Genomic DNA, 13,338 nt, shown 5'->3' on the forward strand with positions numbered 1-13,338 from the left:
CCCAGGAGGGAGGAGGAAAGCCCAGCTCCAATGTGCTCCTCAGGAGAACACAGGATGATAAACTGTGCCTGGAGTGACTGCAGAAACAGATTTGGAGGCCTGCAGGGGTCTTGGGGCAAGTTCAGTAACAAGAAGCAAGAGCACATTTGTTCCGCCACTGGGCCTCTTCTTAGCCGGATAGCGAGACGGGTCCAGGATTCCTTCAGGCGAGCAGTCTCACGCCGGGCAGCCCAGCCTTCAGCAGGCCGAGTGTCCGAGCCCTAAGTGCCCTTTAGCCTGACACCTGAGTGAGCTCAGTGATTATCAGCTCTTAGTGATTTTCAGCTCTTTTAATTTCAGCTCTTTGCTCGCTAAGGTGCTGGCCTCAGTGGCATCCACAAAGCAGACGGAGAGAGAGGAGAAGGCAGCCTCAGAGATTCCACGATGGTTTATTTGCAGGGATTCGCAAAGGGTTCCGACGGCAGCTCTTCTACCCTTAATGGGCCAGGGAGGCTGCTTATATAGGGTTAGGGGGGATTGAAAACTGACCAATTGTAAGGGTTAGGGAAAAATAGCCTATAGGGTCACAGAGAGATAAGCTAGGCCAGAGGACCTAAGTGAAGACTCCAGGCTTAGCTATTCTGACTCAGCAAATACTTATCTCAGGCTTACATCCTCCACGGGGCCCTAGCCATCTCACACATGGCCAAGGAAAAGTTCAAGGCAAGGTCACCTTTAATATCTCAGCACTCAGGGAATACAAACACCAGAGACCCCTCTGAATGAAACTCCAGGACCAGGAAAGGACTCCCAGTAGGAGGAGAACACGTGGAAATTAATTCTAGGAAAGTGATATTTGTGTATCAGATAAGAAAAACTTTAATGTTTGTGTGTGCTTATGATGGATAAAACCCCTCTTGTAAAGTCTCACCACACACAGAACAAGGGGAGATCTTCTGTGTCTGCTGTGGAAGTGAAGAATTCCTGCTTCCTAATGCTTCCCTTTGTGTTTGAAAGTTTATTTCAGCCCCTTGTGGTATTACTTCCCAGCCCCATCTGTACCCAACTTGCCATGCCATGCCATGCCATGCCATGCCATGCCATGCCATACCACAGCCGCTCCCCAGGTTGAGGCTCTGCCTGTTGGGCTCTGCTGCTCTCCAGCCAGGACATTTGGGACCAGCAGCATCCAGATCCTTCCTGGCGCATCCTGCTCACTCCGACACACACAGACTCCCTGGGGATGCTTCCCGCCCCTTACCCCGTCAGTCCACTCGACCCGGGAGCAGGGACATCTCTGCTGTGACACTCTCAGAGCAGTCTGGGGGGGGAATGCTGAGCCCCTGAGTCGTGTCCGTGCTGACTGAGCCGGTGCCAGACCAGATCTGGGCACTGGGGATCATGGCTGCTCCAGGGAGCACAAGCCATGGCTGTGTCCCCTCCCTCCAGCCACATTCCTGGCTGGCAGCAGGAGCCACAGGAAGACAGGAAGCGCTGGCCAGAGAGGGCAAAGGCAGCTCAGGGTTCACGGTGCTGTTTATTGATATCAGACCTCAGTGGGATGCAGGAACCAGGTACCAAGGGGAATTCTGGGGTCACAGCTGTGTTGGGAAGGATCCGCTTGGGGGTAAAGTGCTCTAGGACATTGGAGGGAGGAGCACAGCCATGCTCCAATGTGCTCTGTGCAGAGCATGCCTCACCCATGGCCCTTGTCACTGCCCCTGCTCTCTTCTCCTGCAGGAATACAGAGCAGGCGGGTAACACCATGGATATTTGGTAATCTGATGGCTCACGGAAACCCCTACACACTGCCCCAAGTCCTGCATCGGGGCACTTGAAGGGTTCCACAGGCTCAGCCCCCCGTGTCCCTGGTGGCATCATTACTGGGGGCACTGCTCCCCCCTGGCTCCTCAAAGACCTTCTGGAGGCACTCCTTGAGGGACTCCATGGAGCAATTCCTCCAGCCCTTTGTTACTGAGATGTAGATGAAGGGGCTGATGCTGCTGTGCATGCAGGCAAACAGGAGAACAACCTGGGGGGACACAGTGGTGTAGCCGAGCTGCTGCAGGAAATTCCAGAGACTGAGGGGGAGAGTGAGGAGCACAGCGAGGAAGAAGAGCCCCTTGGATTGCTGCTGCTGGGGGCTACCCTTGAAATGAACAAAGAGGATTGTGCTGGAGATGAGCATGGATGGAGCAAAGACGAGGAAGCTGAGGATATACAGGGAGATGAGAGCCCCCCAGCAGAGCTTGTGTTCCTGTGACTGGCACAGGGAATTCACAGCAGAAATGGCAGCGATGGCAGTGATGGAAAGGGCCCAGAGCACGGCACTGACCACCACCCATGAGAGGTGCTGGGGAAGGTGGCAGAAGAGCCCAGGTGGGCAGAGCATGGACCTGCACCTCTCGATGCTGATGGCCGTCAGCCGGTACAGCCCTACGGTGCAGAACATCACAGAGGAGGAAAAGGAAGAGTATGGATGCTGGGGACACGATGGCAGAGCCGGAGAAATCCTCCAGCAGGGAGAACAGAGTGTAGGGGACCTTGAAGATGAGGAAGAGGAAGTTGATGATGGCCAGGTGAAGGATGTAGGCAGTGATGGGTTTCATGGTGGGCCTCTGGATGCGGAACCCGAGGACCCAAATGACAGCCCCATTCCCAGCCAGCCCACAGAGGCAGATGAGCAGTGTCACACTGGGTATGGCCATGCTGGGGACATCTGTATCACAGAGATCATGCCCTTCAATGGGTGAGATGGCAGGGGGGTATCCAGTGCTCATCCCCATGGATGGATTCTGGGCAGGCAGTGGGATGTGGCCCTGGCTGCGGTCAGAGTGGATGGGCAGTCAGTGCTTGGAGAATCCAGGGATGGATCATGCGGCTCTTCAGAAGGTCCCTGCAGTGGGAAGGAGTCTGTGGGGAGGAGTGAGATGTGCAGGGGAGAGGGCAGTGGGAAGGTGGGGTGGGAGGCGGGGTGGGTGAGGGTTGGGCTGTTTGGACAGGGGTTTGATAAATAACAGAGAATAGACATTTTCAGTTCCTCTGAAATTGTTCAAAAGGAAAGTGGCCAAAATTTTAAAGGATGTGTTATAGATGGATAATGAGATAATTGGCTCTCACAATTAATGCATGAATACTGTGTGAATATTAATAGAAGCTTTATTGATGTAAAATTATGTTACTGTAGTCTGTTGTTTAGATGTCCCCTGTTCTCCCCATAGTCCCCTTCTCCCTCCCCTGTATTGTTGCCATCAGAGACCCTGAGTCATCTGGGACAGGTAGAAAGAAGGGGTGCACAAAAACTCATTGCTGGGGGGGGATGTGCACCATGACAACTGCTGACCCTGCAGTCAAGCTGCAAGAAGGCAGGCTCCATCAATAAACACAAAGAAAGGCTGACAGACAGACTTTGGGAGGGGCCAGGTTTAGCTGATGCAACCCCCAGGGTATCAAAGTTGAAGCATCCATCTTGGAGATCAGCCAGCCTCGTAGTAGGCAGCCATGGGGGAAGCTCCCAGAACTGCTTCTCCTTATTTACTCCTTTTATTGTATTTCTTGTTAAGGTTTAATAAACCTTTGAAAATTTTAAAAAGTGGGCAGTTGTTTCTCACAGGATGTAAAGGCTGCACACGGGATGGCAAACATGGCAGGAACCAGTGCAGAAACAGATAAGGAGGCCTGCAGTGGTTTTGGGGTAAATTCTGAAGCAAGAGGAAACTGCATGGCCAGAGGAAGAGTTCAAGGCAAGGGCACCTTTAATACGGCAGCATTCATTGAATATGACCAGCAGAGAGACCCCTCTTAATGAACCTCCAGGATCATAAAAGGACTTGCAGGAGGAGGTGGATGCATGGAAATGAGTTTTAGGAAAATGGTGTTTGTGTATTAGATAAGAAAAACTTTTTAATGCCTACATGTGGTTCTAATGGACTAATACCCAGCTGTAAACTCTCACCATACAAACAATACAAGTAGAGATCCCTCTGTGTCCTGTGCTGGTAAAGAATTCCTGCTTCCTCATGCTTTGTATTGTGTTAGAAAGTTTGTCCTGGCCCTTTTCAGTATTAGGATACAGACGGGATGCACTGAAGAAGAGAGAGGAGCTGGGGAGGGCACTGGGGTCACTGGGAGAGGGTGGCAGGAACAGAGCAGCTGCTGGAGGAGAGGAAGGTGGGGTAGGGAGGAAGGAAAACATTGCACTGACCTGTTCCCTGTGGGGCAGCAGCAGGCAAAGGGGTCTGTGCAGATCAGCGGCGCTCCCTGGTACCTCTTGCTCCTTTGGGATCCGTGTCCTAAAGCGGCTCCTGGCAGGTCAGGGACATGAAGGAGAAAGTGCCCAGGTCATCAGGAACTCTCCCCATTCCCATCCTGCTGGCTCCTCTCTCCGTGCCTTGTCCTGGTGTTGCTCCCCAAGGCTCAGTGGGGTCATAGAGCAGGTGGAAGTGGTTTTACAACTTCAGCTACGTCAGAGCTCCTCTCCCTCAGAGTTATTTATCTTGAATATCTTTTTTTCTTTGCCACAAAGCAATTGGCTTTTGTCAAAGTCCACATGAAGAATTTTGCAAATGGCTCCACATTTTCTTCTGATTAGAAACATTCCTTCCCTGCAGAATGTCTCATACTCCAGCTGCCTTCTCTCTCTCTACCATTCCTTGTTTCTCTTCCCTGAGGGGTCATTGTCCCTCCAGCACCAGAGGGATGCTGGTGGTGCTGGTGGCACTGGAATGCTGTCATTGCTGTTGAAGCATCTGGCTGCTTGTCAGAAACAGCTCCCATTGTGGGAAGAGCTCCAGAATCGTTGCCAAAATCCTCCCTGTGCCCAAGGAAGCAAAACTGAGGCAAGAATTCCCAATTTTGTCATTCTACCCCAGGCTCACACAGCCCAAGGGAAGAGCAGCACTCAGTTGCTTGCAGCCAGATCATCAGCACTTAGAGCCCACCCCAGTTACTGCCAATCCCCCTGATGTTGCAATGAAAGCTATTAGGGACCAGGGTGCTGGGAACTCCTTGTCAGCCCTTCACCAGAGCTGCTCCTGCTCCTTCTCAGTCCTTGGAAAAATTGTGATTGTTTTTACCTGATCCCAGAGTGTTCATTTGCCAACAGGGACACCTTCCACTATCCCAGCTTGCTCCAAGCCCAATACAGCCTGGCCTTGGACACTTTCAGGGATCCAGGGGCAGCCACAGCCTCACAGGGCAACCTGTGCCAGGCCCTCACCACCCTCACAGGGAAGGATTTCTTCCCAATATCCAATCTGACCCCGCCCTAAGTCAGTGGGAAGCCATTCCCCCTTGTCCTGTCACTCCATGCCCTTGTCCAAAGTCCCTCTCCAACTCTTCTGGAGCCCCATCAGATCCTGGATCATGAAGTGTTTGCCCTTGAAAGGATTGGGCTGGTGTGGGGATGTGAGATTCCGTAGCTTGGGACACAAGCACGGTGTCACAGGGAAGAGAGGGGGCAATTCTCATCCCAGGGCCAGCAGTTTCCAGGAGAAGCATCCCAGATCCCTGAGGCACATGTCAGGGAGGAAGGAATCATCCCACCTCACCTTTCAAGGAATTCCATGGAATTCACTGTAGGCTGCTGTTCTGACTGCAAAGGGAGCGTAGAAGATGACTCCGAGGAAACCTGCAACTTTCTAAGGTTTAAAGCCAAGAGAGCAGCATGGATTTGCCTCTTCTCAGGAGAAATGACATTGCTGAAATCTAAATTATACCTCTGCTGTGTGCCAACGCTCCAGCTCATGCACAGAATTTATTATTGCATGAATCCTCTTGGAAACTGCATGGTGAAGGGGAAGCACCACTGAAATTGTTGTATACCAGTGGGAAAAAATAGATTAGAACCAGAAATGAAACTTTCACAGTGCATATGTAGAGCAGGGTCCTGAGCATCCAGGCACAGGAAAGAGAGGGGGCAAGTTCATGCAGTTCAAAAGACAAGATTTTGGGATTGGAGTTGCTTTAAACATGAAGGAAGAGGCTGAGATGGAGACCAAGTGCCTTGGCCACAGGTGTGGTTGCTGAGGCTCTCTCCTGTTGCTCATTTGCTGGGCAGAGTGCAGAGCAGATGAGGAGCAGAGCCCTGCTCCCGTGGCAGGCTCTGGAGCAGCTGCCTGTGTGTGAGAGCCCTGGAGAACACGAGGCAGCACGGAGAGCAGGGGCTGTGGCAGGAGCTGGGACAGAGCCCGCGCCGGGCGCTGCTGGGGCTCAGCCGCCCTTGGGCTGCGCTCCCCTTTCCCAAGGGACCATTGCAGGGAGCCTCCTGAAGATCCCGGCCAGGGACAGCAGCTGGAGGGTGGAGGTGAGGGGAGTGCACTGCGGGGAAGTTCTCCAGGCTGCCAGAGGAAACGAGGTCAGACTCTTCTCTTCCACCTTAATCAGGGCCCCCACTTTGGGTGGAACCTGGGTATGGATTGTGGGGGCAGAACTGAGGTCTGTAGGGAATTAAAAGCCATAAATAGTGTGGGAAAAGGGAGGGAATATTGAAATGGATGTCCTGCTGAAGGCATCCAGCAGCTCAGTGATATCAGCTGACACCTGAGAGTCCAGCTCAGATCCATCCCAAAGCCATTTGCTCTCTGATATCTCCATGGGCAATCCTCTCCTCCTCCAATTGTTTTCCTGCTCCAGCTCTGTCCTGCCCACAGCCAGGAAGGAGGTATCTCCTGGCTTTTGTGCCAGGCACAGCAGGCCAGGCTCCCAGATCCTACTTGCCCTCTGTCCTGTCCCTCAGCCCTCCCTGTGCTGCTCCACATGGAAGCTGTGGCTGGGAAAAGATGGGAAAAGCCACGTTTGGGGGACAGCAGCGTTGCTGTGGTGTCTCTGTTGGTCACCCCTCCAGCTGTGTGAGGGGAGCAGAAGCAGCAGAGGTGTCACCAGGAGCACTTTGTGCCCTGCCACGGAGGGAGCCAGCCCTGCCTGCTGGAGCCAGCCCGGTGGGAAGGCATCCAAGGGGAGCTGGAATGAGGAGAGCCAGGACAGCTGGAGCCAGTGTGCCAACAGGCAGTGGAGCAAAGTGCCTGTCACGCTGCTGCTGCTGCTGCTGTGCCTGTGTGGGATGGTGGGAATGGGGCAGTGCTCTGGCTCCTCGGCCAGCAGCAGTGCCCACCCTCTGATTTACTTCCTGCTGGGAGCTGTGCCAAGGAATTCACCCCCTCTGGTAGTGCTGCCTTGCAGAGGGCTTTTGGGGATGTGCCAGAGCCAGGGAATAGGGACAACACAGTGGAACCATCATCAGGTGGAGTAATCATGAAACAGAGTCATCACAATATAGAACAATAAAATATCCAGCGTTGGAAGTGACCTACAAGGATCATGGAGTTGAGCTCCTGGCCCTGCACTGGACATCCCAACAATCCCAGCCTGTGCTTGAGAGCATTGTCCAAATGCTCCTTGAGCTCTGCCAGGCTGGTGCTGTGTGCAGCAGGGGAACTCCTGCCTGGGGTGGATGCTGGATGACGTGAGGAATCCTCATGGAGTGGTTTGGGTTGTGTACTGGTTTAGGGAAAATTTGGGAGGAAACCTCCAAATGGGATCCCTCTAAAAAACAAATTCAAGCAGCCCCTTCCCGAGAATGTTCAGGAAAAGATTTCCTTAGAAAAAAGTAAAAAAACCCCTGTTTATTTAACAAGGAATGCATTCACAAGCATAAAAAATGAAAACAATATTAAACAATAAAATATCTTGATGTTCTGAAGAGTGGGAAATTCAGAAATTCCTTGTTGTGCAGTGTAGTTTGGCTCACTCAGTCTCTTATCCGTCCCTCCAGTGCTGGAAAATGCCGTGTCCCAGGCCCCAGTGGGCCACAGGTGTGAGCTCCTGGTGCTCTTCTGGGTTTTCAGTCCAGAACAGGTTTGAACAGTTCCAAGATAAAGGAAAACCACAGTGCAGGGAACTCCTCTGCCTCAGCTCGCTAAAAGAACCTAAAAGCCAAGGAGAGCTCTCTGTTGCATGTCTGTGCTGCAGACAGCACGGTCTGGGAGCAGGAATGGGGAGGAGTGAGCGCAGCTTCTGAAAACAAACTGCTGCAGCTTCTCTCCCCCTCTTTGCTCAGAACCAGTCTTAAATGTGCAAAACCTATCTCTGGGCAAAACAGATGAGTGGGGATACAATTCAGCATCATAAAGTCACCCCAGGAAAGGTTGGAAAGAGTGGTAGAGATCATTTCATTCCATCCCTCCTTCTTCCATGGGCTGGGACAGCCTGGAAACCTTTGGCTTTGAAGTCTTTGCTCTTCTGAAAGGAAGCTCAGGTAGGGAGCAGCCTGGGTGACCCAGGAGACAAGGAAGGTGCTGGGAAGCAGAAAAAGAACATGGAAGGATAATGATCCTTCTGCACTTGCCTTGGGAGGGAGGCCCTGGCTGAGTTGTTCCCTGGATAACAGGTTGTATATTGGAAAGTTTTGTCTTTCCAATGGACAGGAAATGGGAGTCATGGAGATAAAAATCCTCTCAGATTTCAAAGCCTCTTCTGTTAATTATTAACAACACTGTTAATAAATGCTCCCTAGGTGTTTAACCTCATGTGTGTCTCAAAGCCTGAATCACCACCCATGGCTTTCACTCTCTCTTCCCTTTCCAGAAGCAGTGGCACGTTGCTTTCCCCTGGATTTAAGGCAGTGGGAAAAGGAGGGACAGCTTCCCCTGAGCAAGAGCTGTGGCTGCTGCCCAGGTCTCTCCCAGGAGGAATGAGGAGCTCTTGGCACTGCCCACATCATCCCAACCCTTGCAGGCACGTGCCTTAGGAAGGGCTCTGGTATGGGACAGGTACCTGCCCTGCTCACAGACCAGCCAGAGGCTTTAGAATGGGATAAAAGAAGGAAATGAGCCATTTTGGACACTGTTTAACAGAGACAGGCTCTGCAGTGAAACCTGGATATTGTTTATTCAATAAATTCTGGGGCTGGGACTACCACAGTAGAAGGAAACAAAAACCATGAATGCAAATCTGACTGAGGGGTGGTTCCAGAATGACAGAGATCAGGACAGGCTGGGCTGTGGCTGAAGCTGCTGTGCAGAGTGGCTGTGCAGCTCCTCCTGAGGGTGGCCAGGTTCAGGATGGAGGTGGTCCAGGGCTTCCTTGGACACTGATGCTGGGGAACCAGAGGATGGATGGCCCCAATGTGCAGGAGAGCAGCACAACCCCCTCATCTCTGTGCAATTAAATGGTCCAAGTATCTGGTGATGGGAATTTCCATATTCCATGTGCTTTCTGGTACAGGCACAGGAGTTCAGTGGAGTTCACTATCAACCCTGCACTTTACTCAGAAGGATTTAATTCTGGGATTCAAGAATGTGACAAATTCCCACTGAAAGGATAAGGGAATGTTGCTGTCCCTCCCCAGCTCTGCAGCCCTACCTGGTGTCCCTTCCCATCAGCTGGGAATGCAGGGCTGGCTCTGCTGGACAAAAGGGGAAGGATGCTCCCTATGATCCCAACCCCTCTCCTGCCATTGGGAGGCACCAGCCCTGCAGGGATTTGGGAAATCACTGCCAGCCTGTGCTGGGTGTGTCCCCAGGGATTAGGGTGTCCCATTCTTTGCAGGCAAGAGCTCCCTGAAAACACCATGGAACTCATCTGCTGAGCCAAAGGAGATGGAGTTCATTCCCTGTGGCTGAGGCCATGAGGGCCATTCCATGGGGAATAGAGCTGGGGAACAGCACTGAGCCCAGCTGCACTGCTTGGAGCCATGTGGATGCAGGAGGGAGGAGGAAAGCCATGCTCCAGTGTGCTCCCTGCAGAGCATGCCACAAAAATCACCCAAGGCAATGCCCCTGCTCCCTTCTCCTGCAGGAATACAGCACCACAGGGAGGGGCTTCCTGTGGATATTTATTAATCTGGTGAATCAAGGAAACCTTCAGCCAGTTTTCAGTGGTCCTTCAGGAGAGGAGTGGAAGGGATTAGCATGCTCAGACCACTGTTTCTGTGGAAGGATCATTTCTGCGGACTTTTTTTTCTTTTGGCTCCTCAAAGACCCTCTGGAGGGAGAGCCGGAGGGACTGCACAGAGCAGGGCCTCCAGTGCTGCCCTGCCAAGAAGTAGATGAAGGGTTTGATGCTGCTGTGGATGCAGGTGAGCAGGAAAACAACCTGTGAGGGCACAGCGATGTAACTGAGCTGCTGCAGGAAATTGCAGATGCTGAGGAGGAGAGGGAAGAGCACAATGATGAAGATAACGATGTTGCGCCTCAGGGGCTGCTGCTGCTGGGTGCCCTGCTTGGCCTTAATGAAATCAACTGTGCAGGAAATGAGTAGGGATGCCAGAAAGAGGAGGAGGATGAGGGTGTACATGGAGATCAGAGCTGCCCGGCAGCGCTCCTGCTGGTGTGATGGGCACAGCAATGTCAGCGCGAAAATGACAATGAAGAGAGCAAAGAAGGCCCAGTATTTGACAGTGTTCACCACCGACCTAAGGCACTTGGGAAGGTCCCAGTGGCAGCAGAGCTTCCAGAGCTTGTGCACATACAGCGCACAGCCGGCTGGCATCAGCCAGTACAGCCCCCAGTAGAAGGAGAACTCTGAGAGCTGGAAAAGGAAATTCAGATACAGCAGAGGCAAAATAGGAGAGCAGGATATGTCCTCCACCAGGATAAGGAGGGTGGAGGGAACCACAAAGAGGAGGCAGAGGAAGTCATTGACAGCCAGGTTAAAGATGCCAGAGTTCCTGATTTTCAGGCTGAGGAACCAGAGCACAGCCCCATTCCCAGCCAGTCCACAGAGGCCGATGAGCAGTGTCACACTGTGTATGGCCACACTGGTGACATCTGTCTCACACAGATCATCTCCTTCAGTGGGTGAGGCAGGAGATGGGGACACGGTGGTCACCTCCATGGATGGATGCTGGGCAGGCAGTGGGATGTAGCCCCTGGCTGTGGTCAGAGTGGATGGGCAGTCAGTGCTTGGAGAATCCAGGGATGGATCATGTGGCTCCTCAGCAGCTCCCTGCAGTGGGAAGGATTCAGTGGAGAGAGGTGAGATGTGCAGGGGAGGAGGGCAGTGGAAATGGTGGGGTGGGAGGGTTGGGCTGTTCTGCAGGAGTTGTGGAAGGGAAGTGCAGGGCAGATGATGGATGACCCGGGGAGGGCACCGTGGTCACCAGGAGACGGTGGCAGGAGCAGAGCAGCTGCTGGAGGAGAGGAAGGTGGGGTAGGGAGGAAGGAAAACTGTAGGCGAGACGGGGGGTAGCACAGTCGGGACGGATGGAGACGAGAGATCTCTGAAGCCAGGTCGTGCATTTTATTGCAAAGGGCGTGGGTGCAGGGCCCTCCTGGGAGCTGCCAGCTGCAGCTCGGAGCCGGCCCGAGAGAAGAGAGAGGTAGAGAGGATGAGAGGGTAAGAATGTAAATGGCAAGAGCTAAGAGCAAGAGTAAGAGCAAGAGAGACAGTGTAAGAGAGTAAGAGAGTAAGAGAGCGAAGTTCCCATTACAATACAATAAATCATCTTCTGTGTTGAATATTCTGATTCTCACTAAGCAATCCAGTACAACATACAAATCCTATAGCCTATAGAAATCACTACATTACCATACTGTGCTACATTTTAAACCCTAAAAACTACTCTTCGGACCCCTTCGGCCAAGCTGGCAGGGTCTGCTCTGACCCTTGGAGCTGTCTGCAAGCAGAGGGTATTGTTTCATCAAAAGGGGATTACCTTCAGCTGGCCACACCATTGTTTTCCGGTTGTTCAGTAACTAAGGGATCTCAAAGCTTGCTTTCATTTCAGTCTCACTTATAGTTTCTATATTCTCAAAATCTTTTGTCAGGCAATCATATTTGTAAGGCTTTCCTGTTTCATCTTCCCCGACAGAAAACATTGCACTGACCTGTTCCCTGTGGGGCAGCAGCAGGCAAAGGGGTCTGTGCAGATCAGTGGCGCTCCCTGGTACCTCTTGCTCCTTTGGGATCCGTGTCCTAAAGCGGCTCCTGCCAGGTCAGGGACACGATGGAGAAAGTGCCCAGGTCACCAGGAGCTCCCCATTCCCATCTCCCTGGCTCCTCTCTGTGCCCTGTCCTGATGTTGCTCCCCAAGTCTCGGTGGAGACAAAGGGGAGAGGGGAGGTCAAAAATTGCAACTTTGGCTACTTCAGAAATTCAGTTCCTCTGAGTTGTTTATCTTGGGTGTGGTTTCTTTCCTTTCTTTTTTTTTTTTTTTTTTTTTTTTTTTCCTGTAGAGGAAGTGGGTTTTCTCAGAAACTCTAAATGGATTTTTTAAAAAATTGGCTTCTCTTTCCCTCCTGATGAGAAACAGTCCTTCCCTGTAGAGTGTCCCATTCTCCAACTGCCTTCCCTCTTTAGATAGGTTTCTACCATTCCTCATTTCTCTTCCCTGAGTGGTCCTTGTCCCTCTGGCAGCAGAGGGATGCTGGTGGTGCTGGTGGCACTGGAATGCTGGCAGTGCTGGCAGTGCTGGTGAGGCAGCTGGGTGCTTGTCAGAAAGAACTCCTGTTCCTGGAAAGGGCTCTGAGATCATTGCCAAAACATGCTCTGGCCCAAGGACGCACAGTTGAGCTGCTTCTCCTCCTATCCCCATGCCATCCTCATCCCTGCTCCCCATTCTGATCCCTATCCCTGTCCCCATCCCCGCCCCACACTCCATCCTCACCCCATCCTATCACATCCCACAGGTTTCCCAGACGGATCCGTTCCCCAATCTGAGCGCGGCCTGTCAGGCTCTGCTCTCCTCCACTGGGGAGATTTGGGATTGCTGGCTTCCAGACCCCCTTCAACCCTCTCCTGACCCCTTGAAAACCACTTGCAACATCCCAGACGGTCCCTGGGGACCCCAGTGCCCCCCGGGAACAATCTCAATCTTCCCCCACTCCACCTGGGACCCCGGCAGTGTCCCTACTCCTCCTGGCCATAGGATTCTAAGACCCAGGAGGGAGGAGGAAAGCCCAGCTCCAATGTGCTCCTCAGGAGAACACAGGATCATAAATGTGGTTGGAGCCAGTGCAGATACAGATTTGGAGGCCTGCAGTGGTTTTGGGGCAATTTCTATAACAAGAAGCAAGAGCACATGGCCAAAGGAAAAGTTCAAGGCAAGGTCACCTTTAATATCTCAGCACTCAGTGAATACAAACACCAGTGACCCCTCTGACTGATCCTCCAGGGCAGGAAAGGACTCCCAGCAGGAGCAGAACACATGGAAATTAATGGTAGAAAGGGGTGTTTATGTATTAGATAAGAAACACACTTTAATGTTTGTGTGTGCTTATGATGGATAAAACCCCTGTTGTCAAAGTCTCGCCACACACAGAACAAGGGGAGATCTTCTGTGTGTGCTGTGCAGGTAAAGAATTCCTGCTTCCTAATGCTTCCCATTGTGTTTGAAAGTTTATTTCAGCTCCTTGTGGTATT

General features: G+C 52.2%; 2 protein-coding genes across 2 annotated transcripts; both read right to left on the bottom strand.

Annotated features, from left to right (window-relative positions):
* Window positions 1-1,831: 1,831 nt before the first annotated feature.
* Window positions 1,832-2,588, bottom strand: LOC311155522 (proto-oncogene Mas-like; the record flags this gene model as incomplete). Its single annotated transcript, XM_084208743.1, has 2 exons — window positions 1,832-2,332; window positions 2,412-2,588. 2 exons carry the CDS (start codon window positions 2,586-2,588, stop codon window positions 1,832-1,834), a joined length of 678 nt encoding a protein of 225 aa, XP_084064869.1.
* A 4,998-nt stretch (window positions 2,589-7,586) lies between these two features.
* LOC311155170 (proto-oncogene Mas-like) lies at window positions 7,587-10,812 on the bottom strand (the record flags this gene model as incomplete). Its single annotated transcript, XM_084208101.1, has 1 exon — window positions 7,587-10,812. One exon carries the CDS (start codon window positions 10,810-10,812, stop codon window positions 9,892-9,894), a length of 921 nt encoding a protein of 306 aa, XP_084064227.1. The 3' UTR covers window positions 7,587-9,891.
* Between the last annotated feature and the right edge of the window lie 2,526 nt (window positions 10,813-13,338).

The sequence above is a fragment of the Fringilla coelebs genome (genome assembly GCF_963513975.1).
Source record: "Fringilla coelebs genome assembly, chromosome: 6".
Lineage (NCBI taxonomy): Eukaryota > Metazoa > Chordata > Aves > Passeriformes > Fringillidae > Fringilla > Fringilla coelebs.